The 26,265-nt window shown below is 39.8% G+C and overlaps 3 protein-coding genes and 1 pseudogene across 5 annotated transcripts in view; 1 reads left to right on the forward strand and 3 right to left on the reverse strand.

Annotated features, from left to right (window-relative positions):
* The window catches only part of LOC110064789 (uncharacterized), an 8,665-nt gene extending 2,852 nt beyond the window's left edge, over positions 1-5,813 (forward strand). Inside the window, exons 3-8 of one of the 2 annotated variants that reach the window (XM_089279847.1) lie at positions 508-778; positions 1,621-1,808; positions 2,393-2,609; positions 3,100-3,344; positions 3,557-3,839; positions 5,138-5,813. In XM_089279847.1, the coding sequence (XP_089135973.1) occupies positions 508-778; positions 1,621-1,808; positions 2,393-2,609; positions 3,100-3,344; positions 3,557-3,839; positions 5,138-5,402 (1,469 nt within the window). In that variant the 3' untranslated portion in view covers positions 5,403-5,813. The remainder of the gene's footprint in view (positions 1-507; positions 779-1,620; positions 1,809-2,392; positions 2,610-3,099; positions 3,345-3,556; positions 3,840-5,137) is intronic. The other variant, XM_089279848.1, reaches the window with a different exon arrangement.
* LOC110066003 (uncharacterized) lies at positions 5,630-8,237 on the reverse strand. Its single transcript, XM_020773190.2, has one exon. The coding sequence runs from the start codon at positions 7,448-7,450 to the stop codon at positions 6,008-6,010; it is 1,443 nt and encodes a 480-aa protein (XP_020628849.2). The 5' UTR covers positions 7,451-8,237; the 3' UTR covers positions 5,630-6,007.
* A 135-nt stretch (positions 8,238-8,372) lies between these two features.
* Positions 8,373-25,936, reverse strand: LOC110066032 (TRAF-type zinc finger domain-containing protein 1-like). 2 transcript variants are annotated; one of them, XM_089279846.1, is made up of 10 exons: positions 25,608-25,936; positions 23,245-23,380; positions 21,938-21,991; positions 18,765-19,482; positions 17,975-18,048; positions 16,598-16,708; positions 16,281-16,323; positions 15,901-15,971; positions 10,960-11,592; positions 8,373-10,153 (listed from the first exon to the last, which is right to left on the reverse strand). In XM_089279846.1, the coding sequence occupies exons 1-10, from the start codon at positions 25,646-25,648 to the stop codon at positions 9,737-9,739; spliced, it is 2,298 nt and encodes a 765-aa protein (XP_089135972.1). In that variant the 5' UTR covers positions 25,649-25,936; the 3' UTR covers positions 8,373-9,736. The 2 variants fall into 2 exon arrangements, with proteins under 2 accessions (XP_089135972.1, XP_089135971.1); XM_089279845.1 differs by having other exon boundaries at positions 16,275-16,323.
* On the reverse strand, positions 22,445-23,229 carry LOC149097418 (uncharacterized; annotated as a pseudogene).
* Positions 25,937-26,265: the final 329 nt, after the last annotated feature.

A 26,265-nucleotide genomic window follows, 5' to 3' on the forward strand; every position in this document is an offset into this window, starting at 1 on the left:
GTTACCGGTACCACCAGGTTCCAATCTGCTTGTAAAATGTCTAAGTCACAGATCTTGTCATGTTTTTTTTTTCTGTAGTGAAAATCTGGCAATACTGCTGAAAAAAGCTCCTCAAAGTTGGTAAAATAGCCAAGTTTGTGAGTGACTTGTATTGAAATTGCGATGTTAAAGCTTCACAAAACTGGGAAATTTTACAGAGTGATGCTTGTATGCAGGGCTAGAAGTGGGAAGGGGGGAAGGAGGCATTTGATCTGTAAAATGTTCCAACCGTGTTAAAACATTTTTTGGCTTTTTTTTTTTTTTAATTTTTTCAAAAGACTACTGTCAAAATGTGTCATTTCACTGATTTCAAGTTGCTTTTTCTAACAGTGTCATAAGAATTGAGCTATTTAGGCAGAATCTCAACTTTGAAAAGAAAAATAAAGGATCCATCTTAAATTATATTTAATTCTGCTCGTTGGGTTGCTGACATTGTTATTGACTGTCAACCATTTTCTTATTTCTCAGAACTGAAGTTCTCAAGCCTTTATGACCCCAAATGTAAGTTTTGGACCTTTATGTCCTGCACCCATTATGACCCACCTCCCCCTGATCAGTTCAATGAGAAGCTTGTTACAAAGTACATCAAGGCACACACTGCACTTGGAGGGGGATACCTGGCACTGTTTGGTACAGGAGGACTGCACACTTGGGCATCAAGCATTCAAGAGTTGGTACCATGTTTTACCAACAGTCAAATAATTAACAAGCTAGAGCTGTTTGATGACAGCGGTGGAAGGTACGTGGAACAAGTTGGCCATGTGCAAGGGCATTTACAATAAGTGATAGTGAAACCATCAACTGGTAACAGAATGATAGGCTTTGAAACCCTGCTTGCAGGAGGGAAATTGTCATCAAATATCCTTTCCTCTATTTATGAAGAATAGGATCACAAAGCTTACACAATTAATAAAAGTGAAAAAATGAATAGCCTGGAGAACAGGCAGATTAGCTCGTTCTCGCGCTTTGCACAAACAGAACAAAACATTTATTTACTTTTTATCACAACTTTATCACACTTATTTGGCAGAACAAAATAATTAGGGATTTGCTGTTCAGTAATGTTATCTAAATGGAATACCCAAGCGCATGGGAAGAACTGAATTGTCTAGAGACGTTTAATCCTTTCCTGATTTAGAACTTCTTTGAGCAGCACTTTTTTCAATGATTTGTCGGGTTCCCTGACAAATCAAACTCTTACTTCTTGGAACAAGGAAAAAAGGTTAAGTCTGCATACATGCCAAGTGGCCCATCGAGCTGGAGCTTATCCCAGTTTCAGTCGCATGAAGTGACTAGGAGTATTTCTACTCCCCCCTGGATGGGATGCCAATCCATTGCAGGGTTTAACCCCCCAGTATTAAATTTGCCGGTACTCATTTATACACCTGGGTGGAGAGAGGCACTGTGCGAGTAAAGTGTTTTGCCCAAGAACGCAACACAATGTTCCCAGCTAGGTCTTGAACCTGGACCCCTTGATCTGGAGACGAGTCCACTAAGCCATAAGGCCACCGCATCTCCACAAAGTTGTTGTTTACTAAAAGTGCTAGCTGTTGATAATTTTGAAAGTGTTATTCTTTACAGGGGCACCTATTGGGCAAATTACGCCACTGGTCTTGGTGCTTCTATACATGAACTTGGACACTGCTTTGATTTGGCACACACACCCAAGGGAATTATGGGCAGGGGATTTGATGACATGAATAGTGTATTTACCATGTGGAGGAAACCACCACCTTCAGGAAAGGACATTGCAGTAATAGCAAAGTCTGGTAAGGCAAAAATTTATTTCTGGTATCCTTGAATCATTTTCATACTCAATGCAAAATTGAAAATTCATGCAAAGGATAGGATTAAATACAACTAAAAGTACACTCAATAACATGTCTTCAAGAGCAGTTGTGTTATGGACACTGGCTTTGAGAAGTTTTAAATCTTACATAGATTACAGAAACACATTAGTTGGAATCAGTTTTCTAGAACAGTACTTAAATTACGATGACGATGATGGTTGGGATTCAACTGGTTGTCAAGTTTAATCGGGCTACAAATTATTTTTACTGAATTGTAAATAACCAAGTTCATGAAGGTTTCATTCTTGCTTAAATTTCAGTGAGTGACTCTGCAACAACCAGCTTAAAAACGTAATACACAGGGGCGGATCTAGGGGGAGGGTGTAGGGAGAGGGTGGACCCCCCCTGAGATGAAGCCTTCTTCATCGTATTCACTTTTAAAATTTGTTTACCTCACCAGTCAGTTATGCCATCCCTTAGTGACCCTCCTAAGAAAAATCCTGGATCCACCCCTGATACAGTGCATTGATTTCTTTAAAACTTTATACCTTTGTCCTTCTAAGCTGCTAGTATCACTGAAGAAAACTCAGCTGACAAACCTTTGGCCACTGTACACGTGTCAACCACAGGCACCCAAGGTGCTGAAGGCCTTGTTCCCACACCTGTTAGCAGTGCCACTAGGAGTCCCTCCTATGGAAATGCAAGCATTGCCACACCCAATGAGTGGTGCCATGGGGCACACTGGTATAGGTCCTCTGCTGTGCTGCTCAGATATCACAAGTGAGATTTTACTACAAATTGTTCATCAAGCTAATTATCAACAATCTTGTGTCACTGTTGGGCACTAGTGTCCCGGGAGCTACTCCCATATATAAGTCATAAAGGTATGTGCTGCTGTCAAGGGTATGGTTTTCAGGCAGTTTAGTCTGGGACAGGGTATGGAAATCAGACAGTTTTGGTCTGTAATAGGGTATTATGTACCAGGAAAGCGGTGTATAAATATTGGAGTCGAGGGCAAGGTTCTTCACCCACAGTTCTAAGTGAGAACTTCATAAGTACAGAATTACTACTGCATGGAAAATAGCTAGTCTGGGATAGGGTGGGGGAGTCTACAATAGGATTGCAAACTCAAGCTGATCATGGTCTTACATGTAGCACAGGGTAAGGGTTTGAGTGTTCCAGCGGCATAGCCCCACCCAAAGATTAACAAAGATTAACAGAGTGCCCCCTCTGGGAATAGTGTATCAATTTAAGTGTTTTACATTTTTAGATGGTTGTCCAGTTGTACTCCAGCAGAAGATGAAATGGTCATTAACAAGCCCATGGTTCACTGGTGTAGTACAGTTTGTGGCCCTGTGGGTAATTGTGGCGGCTGTCATCTAATGAACCAGCTGTTATTCAACAGTGTCAAGTGGCTTGAGTCTCAGAGTGCTGTGCTGGGTGGTTTTATTGTCCATGCTGATGAGTATGTTAATTGCATACAGATTATAGGAAATCAAGAACCATCTGAAACTGGTGTGTTGACTAATGATTTGATGTAAACATACTTCATGATCAGTTCAACTTTAGTGGGATAGTTTTCTGTTGCATACTCAGATTGCAAAGAAAGTTGTGTCTGATTGCCCACAGAAATTCATTGATGCCTGGAATAGCACCCTTATTCAATAAAATATTTGACCAAGTGCTATTTTTAATTTCGACAGATCATTATTTGTCTTTTTACCCAGCAGAGTGTCAGGAAGTTCTCTCTGAGCCGCAAGGCACAGATGGCTTGGGTAAGCGTTATACCTTCATCATCAATTCCCCGGATGAATACATCACAGCTGTTGACGTCAGAGCTGGAGGATGGGTTGACGCCATTAGACTGCATACGAACTACAAATCAAGTATATGGATGGGAGGGACGGGTGGAGACCAATATCACCTGAGGCCTCCCCCTGGGAGAAAAATTCTGGGCATTATTGGAACAAGTGGAAAGCTAGTTGGATCGCTTGGAGTTCTTCTTAGCAGGTTAATTCACTAAAAAGTATCAAATATTATCCGCATAGCCGTCTACAGCTGTGATGAGAATTATTTTTGTGGTTAGGTAGTCGTCAGATTTCCTCTCTTGTTAGCCTGACTCACATACACATGTGAATACATTATCAGCCGAGTAGATCCATAAACAGATTGTTCCATCATTATTTTGTCTCTTCCTCTTTTCTTGCTCCGTGTAGTTTTCACTAATTAGTCGAGAAGCACTGGGCAAATTTTGTGCACAAGTGACACTTAACTGGTATACTAGTGAGTATATGAAAGATCGTATATTTGAACTGCGGAGAAAGATATGAAGACATGATTTGATTGATCATCACAGTTATACACACAACTTAAGCAGTTGCGAAATTTAAGCCTGAAAAAAAATTCAGGCCTGAACGGGATTCCATGACCTCTGCGATACCAGTGCAGTGCTCTACCAACTGAGCTATCAAGCCAACTGGGAGCTGGTCACATTGTGAGGTCGTAATATACCCGTTGATGGGGAAGAATATAAGAAAATATATGAAAGATCATATATTTGAACTGCAGAGAAAGACATGAAGACTTGATTGATCATCGCAGTTACACACACAGCTTAAGCGGTTGTGAAATTAAAGGCTTTAATTTCACAACTGCTTAAGTTGTGCATATAACTGCGATGATCAATCAAGTCTTCAACACTGGTATACTTGACGATTCCAACAAATCTTAATTGCGGAGATAAACAACCTGAATGCTTGCTGAGGCAGCGTCCACACTAAGCCAGCGAAATTTGAAAACGCAGCTTTATTTCTACGGTTAGACCTACCCTCCACACTAATCCGTCAAGAAAACCGAGTATTTCGAAAACGCTTTTCAAAGGGGAGGAATTTAAACACCGGCTTTTCGTTTTCGAGTGGACGGAAAACATGTTAAAAGCCGGGCTTTTCGAAAGCGCTGTGGTCACCATAATCATGTGATTTCCCTGACCGAGTTTTTCTCAAATCCAAATCCAAAATGACCGGTGATTGTTGCGTTTTTGAATTCCTCCGGCATAGAGTGGACATTTGAAAACATTTGATTCGTTTTCAGAGTGAAACCTCCGTTTTCAAATTGCTCCGACGTAGTGTGGACGGAGCCTAAGCAAGTTTAAATTTATCTTAACTTTACTAAGGCATTGTAAAATCTGTCAATAACTGCGCTGCCTCAAACGCTATGACAAGGCAGTTTTGGAGTTTCTGAAAAGCAAAAAATTGTTTTTTTCCTTGGTCCCTTTTGTTTATATGTTTCGTTTCTCATTTTTTTCTCAGTGATACAGGTGAAGGAACGACCGGCACAGATAACCAGGACCAGCTTGTTATTGAGGCGCCTCTTGGGATAAGACTCATTGAACTTTGGGACAAGAAACACAGTGAAGTGTACCAACACTGGGAATTCCTACAGCCACACCCACCAACCAAATTCGCTCTCTCTAGGACAGAGGTGGAAGACAAAGCGTCCACTCTTTTAGTTGAGGACGACAGGGGAAACACTTTCCGTACACCATTCGTGTACGATTACAGTGGCATCATTTGATGGTGAAATCAATTACGGTCTGTTGAAAGCCGGGAGTATTAATTCAGGGAATGAAAATTAGAGAAATTTGAAAGTAAAGACATAAGCAAACCACGAATAGGTAATTTTAGGGAGTCTTTCGCGTAGCCGAGTTTTATCAACCGGCAGCTGAACTCTGTGTAACTATCAACACTAACTAGCCATGTGGGTCAGTAACCATTAAGGGAGCACGAACTTGAACGAGTCGCTTTCGATTTCCCTTAACCAGTTTAAAAAGCATCGTCATTTATTCCTAAACCCAAGATGTGCTTGCTATTACAAGTAATTTGCAGAAGTAGCAAGAGTAATAATAATCTTAAAAAAAACAAAAAAACAAACAAAAACAAAGGGACTGAGTGGGTAACTTGGGGATTAAAAAAATGTTTCATCGTATTGGTATGTGCAAGTTACTCAAGCCACCCGCAAAGTGAAGGAGTTTTTTTCCTGTATACAACACTTCTGCCTTTCGTGTTGAAACGAAGTACATAATTTGACGACAAGAGAGTTACATTATTGAAAATTTGTACTTCCAGTAAAAGCGTTACTAGCACCTCGGTTAGTGGTGGAGTTATGGTTTTGGCAAGGCATCACCACACGTTCGCACACGAAGGATTACAAGGGAATGCGCAGTCAATATGTTGGTGTTGTGTTGTCCGCTCAAACATCCAATTTCCAACAGCCTCGGCTACGCTGAAACCATTCACAAAGATTCCATTCCAAGTGTCATCGTACAAACTCTGGGAATGCTCTAAACACGAGCTTAAAAACAATCCTGAATTAGCTGACTGCATCACAGGACGCAAGGCGTACAAACTCACATTTCTGTATTGCATAATTACCGACATTTCACGGCGCGTGCATTCTGGCGGCCTGCAATAAATGCCGTGGATATGCTTGTAGTTCCAGTTACGATCAGGGCTTGGTTTACTTGGAGAGCTTGCGTCTTTCGTTGATCTACGAAACAGACTTCGTTTCAATGTGAAATTATCGCTGTATTCCGGGACCTGGCAGTTAATTCCACGAATGTGAATCAGCTGCCACTCGTCATAAGCTGATTGCAGCACGAAAAGAGGCGTGTCTACATAATTGAAAGCATGTTGAGGAAATAAACATTTCCATCGAAACGAGGGTCGCAAGCCTCTAGCACAGTCTTCGTCGACGCCGCTAACAGAGTTGTGTACATCAAACATCTTCTGAAAATGCCTGTTAATAATAGGATCTCCACTGAAAGCTGCCACGTCTACGAAGTATCCCGAGTCAGCCAATGCACGAACATCTATCGATTTAGGAATACGATTTCGGATGAAGTCGGCGTTCATCATTACTGCTAAACTACCAGCCGACGTTCCGCTGAGAAGCAGGCGATTAGCATGTCGGAATTCGCTCTGAAGTAGCTGATCTATGATCACCTCGAGGATTTTTTTGCCTCGCATGTAGATGTACTGTCCGTTTACATTCACAGGGTCTGGTCGATAACCAGTAAATGAAGCTCCATCGCAGTAACACAGCAGCACTAAATTCCAATTGTAAAAATCCGGGTTTACTTTGTCGTCTTCCGAAAGGATTCCTTGCAGGGTTGGAGGGTGCGGTGGAAAGAAATTGCTTGATCCTAGGCGAGTTTTACTCCGTTGAAGACAAGACTCTTCATCGAAGCACCAAGCTCCACCAAAGAAGTGAATAATCCAGTTGTCATTGCCCGTCCCATGTCCTTGCCTGAAGTAATAACCCGGGGGGGAACCATCCAGACAGACTGCGCCTTGTTTCACAGCAAACGGCAACATCACTAACTCGACGTTCTTCGAATATGAGCGTCGCTCCTGATCATGTTTATCGTTATTTTCAGTTGAATGTGAATTCGGGATGTAAATGTTTACAAACGCGGTGTTTCGTAATAAAAACGAAATGATCACAACTGTTATAAGACAGCTTAGACTACTAGAGATTAAAACAGCTCTAAAATGTCCTTGGGTTGAAGAATTGTGACTTCGTTGTTGTTTCAGGACATAGCTGTCCTCAGCAATAACTGTCATCGTTCTCTACCTTGTCCCGCGCGGTATTCTATCGCTGACGTTCATTTAAAGACCGCGGTTGAAACATTTTTCAGCACATAATCGAAGTCAAAACAATTTCATTCTTTCTCGCGTCGCCCCAAATCCTCTTTCTCAGCCCATTTGGATTTAATTTCAAGGCGTACTTTTTCTTTCTTCTTGTTCCATCCGTTAGTCTTTTCACGATTAAAATTAAAAGGAAACTTAATTTCCTTTGCCTTGGAATGTCTGAACAAACAATAGCAACAGGTTGTGCAGGTGTCGTGTTTACTCCGTGAATCAGCTCCGTGCAAATGATTGAACTCGTTGTAACCTAACTAGAAAGCGAATGAAACTCGCTAACTGAAGTTTATCGACCAGTAAAAAGTGACCAACGGCCCTTTCTTCATATTGACAAACGAAAATTTTCGATTCAGTTTAAGATTGTGCAACGTGCACATTAAATTAATTTTTATTAGCTTAACTAGACAACTCCAAATCAGGTTAAAAATATTTTGACCGGCAGCGGAAAATTGACCACACGTCACAACTTTGAAATTTCATTAGCCAAGGTCCAGTCGCTAGTTACCAGATTTACAAGCGCGAAGCCTAAGGCGGGTGTTGTGACATAATCGCTGCCGTCGCTGCTCAGGGTAGGGACCAGGCTCTGGTAAAGGTCTGGTAAACAAGCCTGGTGAATGGAAAATTCAAGAAACTGGTCGCTAATATTGTGTTCCGGTACTGGAGTTTGTTTTAGTGTCCTCCTCTCGGAAAGCCGCCTGCCGTTGTCCTATCAGCCTGTTTGAATGTTTCATTTGCATGTTACGAGATTTTACAATTTAAGTGAGTGGGCCTTTCTGCAATATAAAATAAATGAAGTTCTATCAAGGGCAAAAGGCCCTCTATAAAGGCACGATAATAAAGCTTTACTTTCACTCCAATCTTTATTAATACGCAATCTACATTCTAATCCCGTATAATTTTTCAAAGCTGTGCAGAGAATAATATTCGATTCATTAATGTCCCATTCTGGGGAGATTTGTTTGTTCGCTTTGGTAAATTGGCGAATTATATTCACAGTCAAAACAAAAATAGCGAATGAACGGCTTCACATCACTCTTTGGTCTTCTTCTGTTGGGACTAGCAATTTATAGCCAATTCTACTCCCCCTGGATGGGATTCTAATCCATCGCAGGGTTACCCCCAGCATTAAATTCGCCGGGTACCCATTTATACACCTGGGTGAAGTGAGGCACTGTGAGAGTTAAGCGTCTTGCCCAAGAACACAACACAATGTCCCCGGCTAGGGCTCGAACCCGGACTGCTTGACCCGGAATCGAGCGCACTAACCATGAGGCTACCGCGCCTCCACACGTGATGAACAACAGCTGTCACTTAACCCATCCTCATCACAGAAATCCTTCCTTAAAATGCAATGGCTGTCCCAAAAGAGCACGACCTTTGTCAGAGCGGACAATAAAGATGAGAATTTGACAATCAACACAAGAATACAACCGAAGTTATCGAGAACTGTAGAGGCGTGTGTCTAACACACTATCTCAACACTACTCTGAAAAAGAACTATTTACAGTTTTGCAATATGTGTTTTCCCCCTTTTTTTTGGAAGGGCACCCTTATTCTTACATTCTCCTTTCTTGAACAGAATTTATTATGTATTATTAACCCCAAGTTCCACGCGTAACGAGTCAAGTAAAGTGGCTTAGGTCAGAGCCATTTTCAGGCATTTGTTGTCATCGTAAAAAACCTGTTCTTCGACTCTTAGGTCTCACAGAACACTCCTTAGGTTCTTTGCCGAGTTTCCAAAACTCTAACATGCGAACGTATCACGAGAAGTAGATCTTTGTAGGACGTAGAGGCCAAGTCCAAAACAGATCCGATCCGTTTGGACCTTGTGATACGCTGCAAGATAGATACCAGCTGACCATGTCAGACATTGCCGAGTGACCCTTAATATTAGTGCATCGGAGGTGTTTTGGTGGTAGTATTTTGAGAGGATACAACCAAACCTTGAGCTGTTGACCGCAAATAACGCGTCCCTCTAAACGTTTCAAAGTTGGCGACGGGATTAATCCAACAATGCTCTTCTCTTTTTGTCTTTTTATGGGCGTGGAAATCAGAAGCAGTTTCACTTTCGCCACTGGTGTGAAAATGTGACAAAGTGCCATTGCTGCGGTGTATTACGTTAGAGTTTAGGTTCAAAACCAAAAGCTAAGTTCCAAATGTTGAAAATATCCAATTCAAAACAGACGCTTTGCGCACTCCATTCAGTTACACGATTTTCCTTCTAGTCGACCGCGGTTTCCTTGGCGGAGTGGAATCCCTGGTATTGCTCGCCCCGGAGGGTAAATCCACAGAGTCTTGCAGCCGGGGTCTTCCTCTACTCGGGCGAACGCCATTCTCGGCTGAACTCGTGGTTGGAGGATTTCGACGAGGATTAAAAGGCACTGAAGAGGAGCCGTTTTGACTGACTGGCTTGTCGATAGGTGGTAATGAATCGGGAGCTTTAGTTCTACTGCTACGAGAAGTACCCGCTCGCGTGGCTGACGAGGAATCTGATTTTAAACCGCTGTTGTCAAGTCGTCGCGGCTTACTTGGCCGAGATTCTCGCCTGTGGTTTGCTTTGTTATCAGGAGCTTTCCTGTAACGCGGTTCCATTTCGTCATTCATACTTGGTTGATGGGGTTGCTGGAAATTGATAACAGGAAAATGGAGACGTTACATCTTAGAACAATCACTTAACGAGATAAACCATAACAACTACGACTAAACTAATTCAATTGCATGGCAATGATTTAAATTTTAAAATCAAGAATAAAACTCCTGGTGCTTTTTTTATTGGTTCTTTTAATGTGTTCAACTATCTATCTTTCAGATTTGGAAAAACAAATATTGTTGAAACTGAATCATGCTCTATGACGTTTACACTTAAATAATAGCATCTTTTTCAGTCATGTCAGCCTTGACTTTGAATCCCAGTCTCCCAGCTGCACTGTAGCAACACAAGTAAGGAGATTTGGAAGTTGTCACCAAAGTACTCAGGTTCGTATGTTTAAATCACTCTGCCTAAAATCTTGTTAAGGTGGTTTTCGCTAAGAGTGCTTATGATTTAGTGAAAATCGACAATCGGAGTCGTAAGCGGATTCAAGCTCGACAGAATCGGAGTTTTAAGAATCAGAACGTTTCCATTTATACGGATTCTGCTTATAACTCCATTACTTATGATCCAGTGAAAACAAGATTGTCAGAGTCGGAAGCAGAAGTGGATGAACCAACCAGTCACAGGGCCCGGAATAAAGCATTGTGATTGGTTTATTCTTATGCTTCTGCTTCCAACTGCGACAAAGTAGTTTTCACTAGATTGTAAGCGACAGAGTCATAGGCAGAATCGTTGTTCTGCTCCCGACTCCATCGGTTTGATTTACTCTACATCGTATCGCTTTACACTTCTGATTACGACTCCGTCGCTACTGAAAACCAGCTGTTACACTCACCGATCCAGTGGCGCTGTCACTTTGCCGTACACGAGTGGGTTTATTCACCATCTCTGCTGCTGGCTTGCCCCTCAATCCAGCATTCAGTTTTTTCTGACTTAGTCCATCCTCTACTGCCTTGGCTGCTGGGGGCTTGGAAGAGGTGCTGTGCGCACTCAGTCTCGGCTCAGGTTGTCTCTTCCCTGGCTGGTCAGCAGTCCTGTTTTTATCTCGTAATGCATCCTTGCTTGGTTGTCTGTTAGCTAAGTCATTATTTCTTAACACTGCCTGTCCGGGCATATTCTGGTGATTAGCTGCCCTGCGATGTTGTCTCTGTAGCTCATTGTTCATTGGAGAGATGTCATGCCCTCCATGCCGATCACTGTATTTCTCTGGCTTACGACTAAGATCTCTAGTTGTAAAATTGTCATTAATATTAGGAGTGAAATCTAAATCATCACCATCATCCAGCTCGCTAGGAATAAAATCTGTCATGGCCTTCTGGGTTTTCTTTGATTCATACACTGGTCTACTGGGGCGACTTGTTGAGCCATTTCTGACCTGTGACCTGGTATTGTTCAACAGAGGCACCGGGGTCGAGCTTTCAAGTAGCGCTGAAGGAGGACGACTTTCCGGACAAGCATCACAGACAGCCTAAAACCAAACAAAATTTAGTCCATTAATGTGTATCCTGTTACTGAAACATTTATCGTACCCTTAAACTACCGTAAACGAAGTTTAAATCAAGTGAAAATTAAAAAAAAAAATTGTAAAAACGATGTTTTCATTCACACTTGAATGGGTTTGTTAAAAGATTTTGAAAGGCCGAACAAGATTGAAAAGAATCTGAACTACAATATAGGCCGTGACAAGGGGGCTTCAGGCTTATAGTTAGTCACAGTCAGACCTGCTCAAATGGTCTCTGCCATTGTATCTCGCCAAAGTAATGAGGCTACATGTGTAAGAGTGAAGGAGGGAGCACTGTGAAAGTAGGGGTATGGGCATTTATTTTACAGACATAAGTGTTTTACTGGAATAAAGAGCAGTCAGAAAATTCATACGAAACTACATCCTGGACCTGGGAAGTGTACTTTCCAAAAAAAAAGGTTTTAAAAGGTTTTTAAATCGCGCGTAACATCAAGCGGTTTTTGCAACTGAAGAAGGCTTAAGGTGATTCCTTAGTATTGCATTGCGCATCCCTACTGCGCACGATTTTCGCGTCATTAGCGCGCACGCGTACAAAACGTAAGAGATGTCCCTCAAACTATGCTCGATAGCGAAATAAATGCTCCTTTTCTCTTACACGAGCACGGTGACCCCCACTTTATATATTTCACAATTTCAATGAGAACAATATCCTCAATAGCTGAGAAAAAACTTAGCACAAATCTATGGCTACTTTTTTGGCAAATGAAATAAATACTAGAGGGAGACAAAACGGGCCCAACAGCGCATGCCCATATTGTGTTTCCTTTAAAGGATAAAAAATGCAGGGTATTTGAAGATATTTTTTCTGGGACGTAGATGAATAAACAATCAGAGAAAGTCAAACTCTGTGTGATATGACACGCTGCATTGAAAAATAATCCAGCTTATTTGTTGTGCACGGAGATTACCAAAAGTCACCTAACTAATCGTATTTGTCAGCATTGTGGCGTGAAAACAAACACGGTGACCTCCTCTTTTTACGACGTTTTTAGTATCTCCTTGTCCTGTAACAACAGCATACCAAGTTTCACCGGAAATCTATGGCGGGTTCTTTTACTAGGGAATCACCTTTAAGGCTGCCGCACGCTAACCGATTTTTTGTCGGCCGACAAAAAATCTTCACTTGTCGGCTAGTGTGCGGTGAATTCAGACAAGTCTGCGACAAGATCGGGGCTTGTCGGGCGATATCTGACAGTGCTAGATCTCAAAACGTCTTGTCGGGCCTTGTCGGCTAGTGTGCGGTGGACCAAGACAATTTGTCGGGGCTCGCGCGCACCTCAACCAATTAGGAAATGTCATGAGAGTCACGTCAGTGGAATAGGCGCCATCTTGATTTTGGATGACTCGGCCCCTGGCCTGAACGCGGTTAGTCGCGACAAAAAATCGGCTAGTGTGCGGCAAGCTGATGTCCTGACAAATCTTAACCCGATTTGACCCCGACAAAAAAATCGGCTAGTGTGCGGCAGCCTTTAAGACAGGGCGGAAAAGGCTGGGCGGTGAAACGGGCAGTCCGCTCTTGGTTCAACGTGTGATGCGGAGAGGGACTAGCACGAGCGCTCCTTCCGCGCCTCCGGTGCGATTAATGGCTGCCAAAAATTTCCTCTGAACGAACCGGAAATCACGTTTTCTCTCTTTATTTTTGAGCCTCTAGTGGCGTATTTTTAAAGGCGTTTTTATGCTTTTGGCCCACGCCTCAATACTATTTTGTCTGTTGGAATATAACTTAAGTATTTTCATCGTAAGCTGCTCAAATTTGAATGAAGTAAGACAGTGTCGAATGCAGGCATGTCTCGCTTATCATGACCAAATTGTGTTCCGCTTCTTCTTTTACGAGAACTCCACATTACTCCACTCTAAATCTTACATATGTTAAAGATCAACAGTTTTTCCATAACATAGCAAAAAATTAGCTTGATATATTTGGATATAGCAACGTTTAAGAACTTCAAGGATTTCGTCATAGAGTCTATCGCGACCGAAAAGTAATAAAATTTTGCGAGTTTGAGTTTCGTCTCAATTGCAAGCAACACGTGATGCCTCATCAAGGCATAAGAACTTTCGTGTGTAAATACTGCTTAGTTTTGTTTGTGTAAAAATCCAATTAATCGCTGGTTGTCGATGAAAAAGAGCGCCCGCCGATGCGTGTTTTGTAGCTAAACATGGCAAATTGGACTTCAATTACGCTCTTTCATGTAAAACCGTACATCGAATTCAAACAACATCTCTAGCTTTAAATATGTTTAAGACTGATTTGATAAATATTTGAGAATCATATTAGAAGTTTAGCTGGAAATGTAGGAAGACAGCAGAGATATTAAATCAGCCACGTTACGGTAGCGCTTTCTTCAATCAACCCGAATAACAATTTCGATTTTGTTGTTTGAGTTCTCAAAACTCCTTGTCTATTTCATTTTCGCATTATAAAAATTCACTACGTCGAAGAAACACACATGATCTTAGTAGCCTTTTAGCGTTAGCAAAAATTGTCGCATCATCTTAGCACAAAAGATGGCGAAAAAATACTTTGTCAAGATTTCATATTGACAAATTGAAAACACCGACTTGGACTTGAAAGTGCACGCCCTGCATTATGCAAATTAGCTACTTGTTCGCGTCAGACTTTCCTGCTGGCCAAACAAGCAGAAACAATAAGTAACAGTTAACTAAGAAACTGATCGAAAACAGATTTAGGTTATGATTAAGCATTGTTCTGAGGAACGTACAAATTAACTCGATACCAGAGTAGAGACTTGCATAACCTTTATTCGTAAGTCAGAAGAGATGCAAAAGATTACGCGTACAACTAGCGCGAGCGGATCTTACAGCGCGAAATTTGAAGACCTGTTTTCAACCTGAAAAACTAACCTTTTCCCATTGCCACAAAAATGCACCAAAAACGTCGCTGCTTCATATAGAAGGGAGTCTCGTGGAATTTCTTTAGAAATCTAAGTTCCAGTGTAAGTAAGGCCATCCCCTTTATTTTTCGTTTATTGTCGAATGCGTTTTCTTATTTTGGGTCGGTCGGTCGGAAAAGGAAAAAAAACAACAAAAATAAAATTGGAAAAGGAGTCTGGAGCTACGAGGCCCGGTACCTCAGGATAACATCCGTGGAGCCTGGAAACAACAAGGTGTGGTTACAAAGTCAAAATCGGGGATATAATTCATGGTAGGCCACCCATATAGTCTCCCTGCAGTTTGCTTCTATTTACTGCCGTTTGCTTGCGGTTAGCATTTAAATATTGTGTTTACTTGCAGTTGGCATTTATTTACTACTGTTTGCTTGCGGTTAACATTTAATTACTGCTGTTTGCTTGCGGTTAGCATTTAAGGAGTAAAGGGGAAGGCGATTATATGTGGCCTACCATGAATTATCTGCCCAAAATCGCGGCAATGGAGGGAGGAACAAGTCGACGTCGTCGTTAAAATCAAACGAGAACAGGGAAAATCTGTAAGGCAAAACATTGCTTATGTTTCAGATTAAAGTGACAATTGTTTGAAATAATGTGTCATTGCCTTCATTGCCTTCTGTGTAACTTTATTTTTTTTCCTGAAAACGCGAAAATCTGGGTCGGTCGGACGACGCTAAACAGAGAAAAAAGGGGGGATGGCCCAAGCGGAATCTGCTCGTTTTAGTAGACCCCAGTCTACTGCATCACACCTTTCTGCTCGGATCCGCTCGTTTCACCGCCCTACATATAAGCGCCCGAAACGTCTTGCTAATATATACAAGTCAGTGACAAACAACGGCACTTTTATCGACTATGTCATCTCCTGACTACATTTACTCGATTTTCAAACGTATTTTCCATATCCTCACTAGTGAAGATATTAATGACGTCATTTTCCGCTTTTTCACGGTTGTCTGTGCAAACAGTCAGTTTGTCTACATAATAAAGAAAAAATTACCCCGTGGCTTGAAGATACATATGTTATTCTCTCTAATAGAAACAATATTTTAGTCACTTCCTACACTCGCTCGTAAAATATTGTTTTTACCTCTCAAAAATAACATTCATAACTTCACACCACCTTGTAATATCCTCCATTTAAGATGCTACAGTTTCACAAACCATACAACTTGTAACCATGTCTTGAATTAAAACAACAACATCCTTGACATACTTCTGTGTCATAGCTGTTACAATGAAGATTTAACATTGCAATGAGACTGTCAAATCAACAAACTGGAATTCTAGATTGCCCATGCAATTTCAAATCAAATCAAATCACACGAGTTATCCCGTTTGGACTCACCTGATGGGCTATGAGGTTCTCAAATGGAAACAGCTCCTGGCAGAACTCACAAGGCAAAAATGTATCATCCTCTACCAAAGACAAAATCAGTACATAATAACAAATAAATATCGGGTTAATGTTAGTTTGTAGTTAAGAAAGAAGAAAGGAAGTGAGTAAGAGAGGAAGGGGGGAGGATGGAAGGAAGGTAGAACAGACGGGAGGAGGGCAGGGGAGGGGTGGGGAGGATGAAAAGGAGGGGGAAGGGAAGAGTAAAATCTACATGCTTTACAACTTTACAACCTACAGATTCCAGTATGACGTCCTAAGACAGGAAGTAAAATTCAAGGATCAACACATGCCAGCACTAACAAAACTCAAACTTAATAACAAACCTGAACCTTTAGTTTCCAGCTCTGTGTGATAAGTCTGGAATTTTCTGTCCTGTAAGAAGAAACAGTGTTGCTGATGTAAGATGTTTAATCTACCAAAATACATTTGAACTGTTAGATAAACATCAAACTAATAATGTTAGTTAGGCTGGTTCACAATGGTTTCCAGCATGGTTTGCTCAGCACTTCTTTGATGAATCAATGCTACCACTTATTTTGACATGTTTTGTGACATAGAACTGTACTGGTATCAGTGAAGGGAATTTGAAAGTGGAATTTTTAAACCTTCCTTCAATCTCAGTTACAAATGAAAATGTTTTGCTCACCACAGAGAGAGTTGAATTGTTAGGTCGTCGCAAATTATGCTTGACACTGTCATCAGGAAAATGTGAAGCACTGCCTGGGAGTGAATCAATTGAACTCAGCTGACAACCACTCTGTGGAAAAACAAGTATCAATAGTTATTAAATGTCTTCCATATCAACCAAATTAATCTTTGGGATTTGCTACATGTACCCTGATGATAGATCTCAATTTTGTTCAAAGTTGAAAGATCAAAGGGGAATTTCTGAATACACTTTAACAAAAGAATCTTGTCCTGAGACACTCTAACATGATGGTGATAAATATCAAAGGTGAATTTGTTGTGCTGGGGTCGAAATTGAAAGTGACAAATTCTTCATAGAAATGGTGTTGCCTGAGAAGAACAAAATGAAAATAGGAACGGAACACAAAGTTAAATCTTTGAGAATTTTAAATTCTTTTAACTGGTACCCTGCAGGAATCCATATTCATTTGTTTTTTTCTCTAAGTCATTAACTGGGCAAGTATGCCAGATGAAATATTCACCCTGGAAAAATTTTACTTCCTGTTCAATAGTGAAGAATGGCAACAGAACAGCATGTACATGTAAAGTTTACTTTTGTATTTTTTTCACATGACCAGTCTCCCAGTACACACACTGCAGTACATCATGTCTGTAGTTGTGGTTGTCGGGGGACACAGTAAAATCCAGGTACAAATGAAAACCAAGGCCTCTTAGACTGCCATGAAGGCTTAAAGGAACCCTTAATTGCTCTTTCTGCTCGTATTCAATAGCTTGTTTATTGCAAAAGAGAACTGCAAATCTCTTTCTGTGATCAGAATGCAGGGAACTCATAAAAAAATTTAACACATGAGTTTTTTTCCTCGTAGAGTCAAACTTAAATCGTCCAGAGGACAAATTTTCCATACGATTTTTTAGTTGTCACGGATGACTGGACGACTGCGAATATGGATCCCTACCCTGTAAAGAGTACTCAAGTACTTTAAGGCTTGGATCAAAGACTTTCATTGGTAAAAATAATTTAATAGTTATATTTCTGATGACATAAAATAATGACAAAAACACCAAATTTAGCACACATTTAGGATTTAAAGTCCTAAACATTTTAACGAAGAATTGGAGCTCCTGAGAGGTCACATGACATATCACGTGACATTTGGCACAAAATAGCCATTATTTAAGGAATTAGTGGTGGTTTACATTGATACCATCCAACAAAAACGTGTTTTAGATGAAGGTCAATTACTTGCATACTCTCATGCTTGGAATATTAATTCCTAACCCAGGCCTTAAACTGCTTGTTTTGAGTGTTTGTATGTTATACAATACTGATGAACAGTTTTGTATCAACTTTGCCTGTGTACATTACATTTGTTACCTGATGCAATATAAGGATATCCACTGGAAACAAATCACCACAGAACTCACAAGGCAGTTGTGTTTTATCCGCATCTGTGTGGAAATTAAATTAAATGAGTTAAGCCTGTGCCTCTCTCAATCCACCCTGAATATTTGATGGATAACCAGCAAAATCGTTCTAAAGGAAAACTTGCAAAATGCTGAAAAAATTATCCTAAATGGAAAACATGCAATCCAGGAGAACTAGTTACAGAATGGCCATGCAAGTAAATATATTACAGATCATAATTATATATTTGAACTGGGGTGAGAGAGATACAATGTATGAAAAGACATGAATGATCATCGCAGTTACATGTATGTACACAACTTAACCAGCTTTGAAAATAAAGCCTGAAAATTCAGGCTTGAATGGGATTCAAACCCACAACCTCTACAACTATTGGTGCAGTGCTCTACCAACTGAACTATCATGTCAACTGGGAGCTGGTTACATTGTGAGTTGGTAATATACCTGTAGCTGATGATGAATGCAAGTCAATATATATTACAATATGAGATCGGTATTCCCAGAGGTTGTGGGTTCAAATCTTGTTCAAGCCTGATTTTTTCAGGCTTTATTTTCACAGCTGCTTAAACTGAGTACATACATGTAACTACAATGAACATTAATTCATGTCCACACCGGCATGTCTGATCATGTTGGTCTGAGAGCAGAACTTGCAGACTTTAAGTGTTATCTGACCTAAGTGTTATATCAGTGTTAGTACCTAGATAAGAAGTAAACAAATTTATGGAATGATGCATACCATTTACTGAATCGGCCATCAATGTGGATTTCATGTATGGAAAAGTCCCATCAACCATTGCAGATGACATGCCATTAACATTGCCATTAACATTGTCAAACTCATCGGCTTGATATGCTGCTGCGACCATCTCATCATCATCAACAACCTGTGTATACTCATCATCATCAACCTTATCAAAATCTCGACTGATGCGCCGATCAAATTCAGGTTTTGGAAACTCTTTGCTTCTCTTTGCTCCACGGGAAATTACGTCGCTACCATCAATCATACCATTTCCAGTACTAATGCCACCAAAATAAGCTGCTCCACCGGGATATTGCATACGTGGATCACTAAACAGTGAAGTACCAAATCCAGTGTTGATAATCCGTCCAAACTCACGCATTCCAGCTTGAAGCGGATGGAAGTAGTCTGTATCTGTACTGCTAACTGAAGGGTCTATAAGACCCATAGCATGCAACATGCCAACAGGCATTTCAGAGAAAAAGTCATGTGGCGGATTGGACGGCAACTTTTTACTTTCTTCTTTGACGGGAGGGTACTGACATCCAGTGTTCACATGTTCAGTCAAGTCCTTCATTTGAATGAATCTATCACATATGTCACATTTCTCAGTTCTGCTGCCACAGTATTCTACATGAGAAGTCATTTTATTGAAAGGAAGTGTTAGCTCGCAATACTGACACTCCACGCCACGGTTTGGACAATCCTTTTCCTATTTGTAAAATAATATATATAGAGAATGGTTATAAGTCACTCGGAGTAAAATTAATTGTGCTCATTCCTATCCAAATTGCATTGTACTGTAGATTTATCAATTGACAGGTAATAAAACTAGTGAGACAATCTCAGATAGTGCAGAGCGCAATCGATAGTTCTGGCACAGTAGTCCCATGAGTACTCATCCCTGCTCGGTTCACTTCTGGCTTGCGTCTACCTTGGTAGTCTGCTAGGGCTTTTCCCCTTAGCAGTGTGTATGTTTCAAGATTGTATTTTCATTCAAGGTCCAAAAATTACTTACAAATTACTACGGGTGTTTTACATTGATTTTCATCCACTTTAAATTCAATAATACATTGAAGCAGCAAACGTGACAATTTAGCTCTTCACGCCAACTTTGTAACTTGATACTTTTGTTTTCCTCGCAAAGGCATGTGATATGAAACCCTTGTTTTCTCCAAAACACACGGAGGATGTGCTTGTTTTTTGGAGATAAATCAAAGAAAGTTAAATATCTGATGTAGTGATGAAGAAACGGAACAGAAACAATGTTGTTTTACTAAAAATGCAGATTTTCACCGATGAACAAGAACTAATTTAATTATCAGATAGTTACGAAATACCACTTTCTTTTTCTGTTGCCACCTTTGTTGTTAACAATAAAACAATTCAAAATCAACACACGACGATATTGGTGGCTGAGAAGCATTTCAACGAAAAGTATTGAAGATAAACAGCACTACTTGGCTGATATGAATAAGTCTCCTCAAAGACTGATTAAATTAATTTGTGCTTTCATTAGGTGCCACAGGGTCTGCAACAATATTTGAGCATTTTCCTGGTTTCTTTTGTTACAAATTTACAATTTGCAGAGTCTTAAAGCCACTACCTTGGGAACTTTTTGGTCTCTCTTACAAACACAATTAAGGTTATAAATAAACAAACCGCTAAGGAGAAGTAATACATTTGAACCCTGACAAGCACACTTTTGTAGTTTGAAAACAGCAGATGATATTCGTTGAGCTGACCTGTAATTCTAAAAGCTACACAGCCACAGTGACGTTTCACTTTTGGAATAAAAAGGGACAATTGGTGCTACCTGAAAAATAACTGCCCTTCTTGGTCACATGACATGACATGACATATAAAATACCGCGTGGAATCATAGTGTATCACACTAATGATGCTAGAACGCATGCGTCTTACATGCTGAGTTCTACCATAAGGAAAACCACTCAACATTTCTGCGTGATTCAGTATGCAATGTATCCTCCACATAATATAGAAGCCACGAACGTTAACTAATCTACGCATGTGTTTAGAGCAAATTAGTTTTGTTCTAAAGAAAATAGTGCCACAAGGAGAGCAAGGGGTTACCTGAAACAAATATATAGCTTTGCGATGTTCACACCTAACTGACAGCAATGGAGCATGTTTTATGTAGAGCACACATGTACCTTTCCCACCCCACTCCCACCACTTCCTTGCCTCTAGGCTAATTAATTAATTGAAATTAATTAATTAAGTTTACACCTTAGCGCCATAGCGCCATAGCACCATAGCGATATAGCACCATAGTGCCAGAGTGCCTTAGCAGCAGGCAGCCTCCATAACCATCCCAATAGTGCACTCTGCACTAAAAATATATTGAAGCTAACAGCACCTCTGGAAAAAATATATTTTTCAAACATCCCCTGGATCTGCACATCAAATGTAATATATCTAGATCTTTTTGACAATCATTTAGGATCTGGGATGTTACAAAAACTTCTGAAGATCATTTGGGTCCTCAAGGGTCTTGCACAAGATCCTGCAAAGAATGTATTCTAAAATACTGGATAAATTGTCATCAAAGGATTGAGGATCTTTGCCTTATATGTGAATTGTGTATTTGGTGGCATGCCTTAACTGAAGGCAATATTCTCTACATGTAATTGATGATTTTCTTGATTGAATCCCATTTCAGGAGAAATTCTAAGAAAACACTTCTCCCTGGAAAAATATTAAGAAGGAATCCACCAGAAGTTCAAGTAACAAGTAGAGAAAAACTTTGTGCCAAGATTATTTACAATGCATCGTAAACTTTTGTGTGACTGTTTTAAATATCTTCTCAAAAGAAATCATTTCTAACAACACCAACTGTCAAAAACAACATGTGAAGTTCACATGAAACACTTGAAAGTACTGGTGAGATGAAACTGATGATGAAATTTTACCCGTGTTCGCACAATTTCTCTGAACTTTGAAATTTTGTTTCCTGAAGTTCCCACGGGAAATTGTTTTGTTGTTATTTCAGGCAACTATTTCTATCTTTAGTTTTTAGAAAATGCAGAAATGACTGTAATATGCTTACAATTCTGGAACAAGGTTCTTGTCCACTTAGAACTGAAATTGATCGATTCCCTATCAGATTTTGTCCTAAATCTAACATTTACTGAAAGTATACCAACCTTGTGTTCTTCAAGGTTCATTTTTTCCACAAGTTGACCACAATCACATTTTTCCTGTGAAACAATGAAACATTAGAAGTCCAGTTTAACCATATTTTTTTTATCTGTAGGTGAGTCATGTTAGGTTTGTTGAAAAGCAAATTGGATAGGATGGGATGGAGAAAAGAGAGAAAACATTTGGAGGGGAAGATTGCCTGGCCACTTTACAGGACAAGTAAAAAATATATTTCAGGCACTGCTACTCTTTAGAGTATATAGGAAAGAGGCAGAAGTTGTGCATGCTGTACATTATGGGCACCGCTAACAACCCTCACAAGTTACAGCTTACAGCTGTCATCGACTGACAAACACCATTCACTTGACTCTGAAGATGACTTCCACTCAGGTTGTCAAAACGTCAGTCACCAACAACAGTTCTTTTCAGAACTACCCTCACCCAGACGATCACACTACCGGTATACAAACTACTGATACTCCTGGGTTCAAATAATTTAATAAATAAATAAATAAATAAATAAAGTGTCTTTATTGTTCAAAAGATAAAATTACATATCTTATGTTACATTTAAAAATAACAATGTTAATGGGCTACAATATGTATCTAAATAAGATAGATATTTACATGGAAACAAATACAAAAATCGAATACAAAAAGTACACTATTTACAAAGCTACATTGTACTTAAAAACTATCCTATTAAAGAATGTATTCTTGAAACGGTCCAAGTGAATGGCGGGCATTGCGGAAGATTTATTCTTTAAGTTGTATCTTGTAATCTTAGTCTCAGGGAAATTACTCTAAGTGGGTGGTTCGGGATATTAGAAATGTTCCTACAAATTCTATAATCTTGCACTTTAAGTAATTCTCTAATTTCTTGGATATATAACTGTGTTTAAAGCATCGATCTAAAAACTGCTGGGCTATAGTTAGCTCTGATTCGGAGGCACCATACACAGATAAAGCGTAAGTAATATTAGGCAAAACTATGGAAGAGAATAAATGGTCTGCGTCTGCTTGGCTACATCCTTGTTTTCGGAGGCATCTGATGACATACAAGCATTTATTTGCTTTATATAACTTTTCTTTAAGATGAGTGCTGAATTTGCAGTTCGGCTGAAATGTGAGACCTAGAATGGTTACTGTACTAGTCTGTGGTATGCCTAAAATACTATTGTATACCTCGGCAGTGTGTCGTTTTTTATACATAATAAACTCTTTACATTTTGTAGAATTTACCACGACATTATAAGTTTAAAAAACACACAATGAGTATTCCACAATTTTTTACCCTCTGACTGACACACACCTTTGCATGGTATTCTTCAAAATGCTCTTCCTGCTGCGAAGTGGGAACAGGTTCTCCACACTCCTTACATAATGTCAGATTCCTCTGGCAATGAGTCACATGCATAATAAAGTTGGCAGCAGGGATGTCTCGACGGCTGTTCAAAAGATACAATAATTGTTGTATTCGTATTATGTTACGTAAGTAAACTAAGTGTCAATCAACTACTTTTCTGGTTTTGCCAACCTTTCAGATAAGTTATTTTAATGATTTGATTTACAAGTAGTGCCCTCTTTCCAATAAGCTGCACTATCCCAGTAAAAGGTCTATTTTTAATAAGTTCTCCAGACCTGTCCAAATAAATGGAAGTGTATGCTCCCAACTTCAGTATTAGTGACTAGTCAAGGGTTAAGTTTTAAAAGCCTTTACTTGTGAATGATTTGTTTTGTTAGTTTAAGGTTAGTCAGAGCGATATGATCTAATGAAAATCAAACTTAAGGGAGTCGGAAGCAGAATTATACTGATTCTGCTTATGACTCCATCACTTATGATCTAGTGAAAACTAAATTGTTGGAGTTGTAAGCAGGAATCTGTGATTGTAAAGATTAAGATTAAGATTAAGACTAAGACTGTAAGACTAAGATTAAGACTAAGAACAAGACTAAGAACAAGACTAAGAACAAGACTAAGAACCCCAAAATTAAACAATGCGCATTCTCAACATTACACAGGTTTTTTTTCAGTCATACCCTGCATGTAATATTCTGTACATGTGTTTTTCACATTTCACACCCTACTTGCAACATGACTTGTACTCTATATGTTAGGTATAAAATAATTTATTATATGGCAAGATAATCTTGAGGTAAATCCAAGTTTTCTGATTGGTTCTTTCTTGGTTGGGATTTTGCCATATGGATCGTTTCCATGGAAACGGTCATAAGCTGTGTTTTTGTCTGTTTTTGAAAGCCAGCAAATTAAAAACAAGCATGGCCTGAGTGCCATATAATAAACTACTTACTAACCTAGCTTGTTCAAGCCGTACTGGGGAATATTGGCCCTCGGTCATTTTAAAACGACCAAGGACCAATATTCCCCAGTACAACCCTCACGCTCGGTTAGTAAGAGGTTATTATTAGTTCCTTTTAGCCATCTTGTTCAACTCCCTAACAAAGTTTTGTGTGATCAGATCGACCTAGTTGGAAAAAATAGTGCAAGTTGACCAGATCTGTTGCTGTGTGCCACTCACTATTACTTGTTTTTAAAAAAAATTGCACCCAAAAATTTACCCTCTGATTCTCATCCCTAAAAGTGAAACAAGTTGGCCTTTTGTGAGTTACATCAGTCATGCCTGTGACTATGTTGCCCTTAGGCAAAGCAGGAGAGTAATGATTAAGTGAAGGACTATGCAAATGTGGACTTGTGGCATGTCTAACTCCCAGGATGTGGTTCACAAAACATAATGGCATCAAAATCACCAGCGCTTTCCTTGAAAATTGGGAATTTGGGTTTAGCAATTCAAAGGCCTCAACAACCAGGCTTGAGACCTGTGCCAAAGGAGTTGGTTGGCATACAGTTACTCATAACAATTCCACCACAATTTCATAATGATCACATAACCAAAATAAAATTGCATGATATTGTAAAATAGACAGATGACTCTGACGGAATAATTTTATTTTTAGGCAAAGGAATTTAATCTATGAGGGTCGACTTGAAAGGGTGTGATGTTTAAAGCCACAAAGACGCTAGAAAGTTTTCCCCTTCACTATAAAAGCGCAGTGTCATTGAGTTTTACTCCGTGAGTGTTGAAACAAAGCAAATATATTTTATCACGCGGCAGCAAGACAGATGTGTCCCTTATGGATCACTGAACATTGTCTGGCGTTTTTCGTTGGTCGGCGACAAATCCTTAAATCCATACATATAAGCCTAATATGCTAGACTTCACTTTTTCGTAACAAAACCACAACGAACATCGTGATAGAAAGGCATTGGCGTGAGATCATCAAAAACAATCTTTAACTCGACCAAAACATACGCGACTGAACGCTAACACCAATAAAGTTGTTACGCGTATTTCCGCTTCAAATTCTTGCATAACGAGCAGGCTGATCTGAATGGACCACTGTTCAGAATCTGTAAAGCTAGTTATTTTCATTTGTAAAAACACAGATCACCGAGGGAGAGAGTGAACTTAAAAGAAACCATTTAGCTTAAAACAAAAGTGAAATCACAATAAATGACACTGCAGTTTTTCAATCAAAAAATTCAGTGAAAATTATAGATGTCTTTGAACACTCCAAAGAAATGTTATTGCCAAAATGTTGTTTGGGTCGACCGAAATTTCCATCACTAATGAATGCATAGAGCAAAATACTTACCAATTCGAGCAAAACTCTGTTTTCGCTTCTTCTTGGTCCATTTTCCAAGCCGTGAAAGTTTCTTTTCAGCAAAAGCAGGTCGGACTTCGGTTCACATGTAATTACTTAATATTATTGCGCTGTCATGCTATACAGAACCTTCACATAGCATTTAAATATTTGTTTTTGGTAACATTACAATGGAAATTTTCCTATCTTTCACTTTCTGATCACTTCAAATAATGCTCTTGAACGAAAACATTTGTCGGTTATTTTCCCTTCTTCCGCCTGTTTCCACAACACTTTCACTTTGACTCGATGGTGTATGGCCGCTGACACAGTAAAATGAGACCACGGCATTCTTCCCGCCAAGATAACATTTAGTGCGGAGGAGTGGGAGAGAGGTCGCGCTCGGTCGCGCTCGGTCGCGCTCAGGAAGACACCGCGGAAATACGTTTTTTGACGTCACAGTAACTGGTCAGTGGTCATCACCATCGGGCTGTGCTGTCCTTCGATCGAGCAGTCTCTGAGATCGGTATTTTGCTTCGTTTTAAGGTCGAAAATATCCTTGATAGTTCTCGTTATTGGTGAGTTTGACATCCTGAAATGGGTTTTTAATACTCAAGCAATGTTCGTAAAGAATAGCGGTACAGGGGAGTCATTTTGTGTGGAGTAATGT

This window comes from Orbicella faveolata, unplaced genomic scaffold (genome assembly GCF_042242905.1).
Source record: "Orbicella faveolata isolate gen_17 unplaced genomic scaffold, um_ofav_v1 contig_47, whole genome shotgun sequence".
Lineage (NCBI taxonomy): Eukaryota > Metazoa > Cnidaria > Anthozoa > Scleractinia > Merulinidae > Orbicella > Orbicella faveolata.

Bases quoted from the DNA above. Each gene is read 5' to 3' on its own strand.
- LOC110066003 (XM_020773190.2), bottom strand. From the start codon at position 7,450: ATGACAGTTATTGCTGAGGACAGCTATGTCCTGAAACAACAACGAAGT.
- LOC110066032 (XM_089279845.1), bottom strand. From the start codon at position 25,648: ATGGACCAAGAAGAAGCGAAAACAGAGTTTTGCTCGAATTG. The intron at 18,049-18,764 runs GTATGCATCATT...ATTTCCACACAG, and splicing joins GATGGCCGATTCAGTAAATG to ATGCGGATAAAACACAACTG. The intron at 11,593-15,900 runs GTGAGTCCAAAC...GTTTGGTTTTAG, and splicing joins AGAACCTCATAGCCCATCAG to GCTGTCTGTGATGCTTGTCC.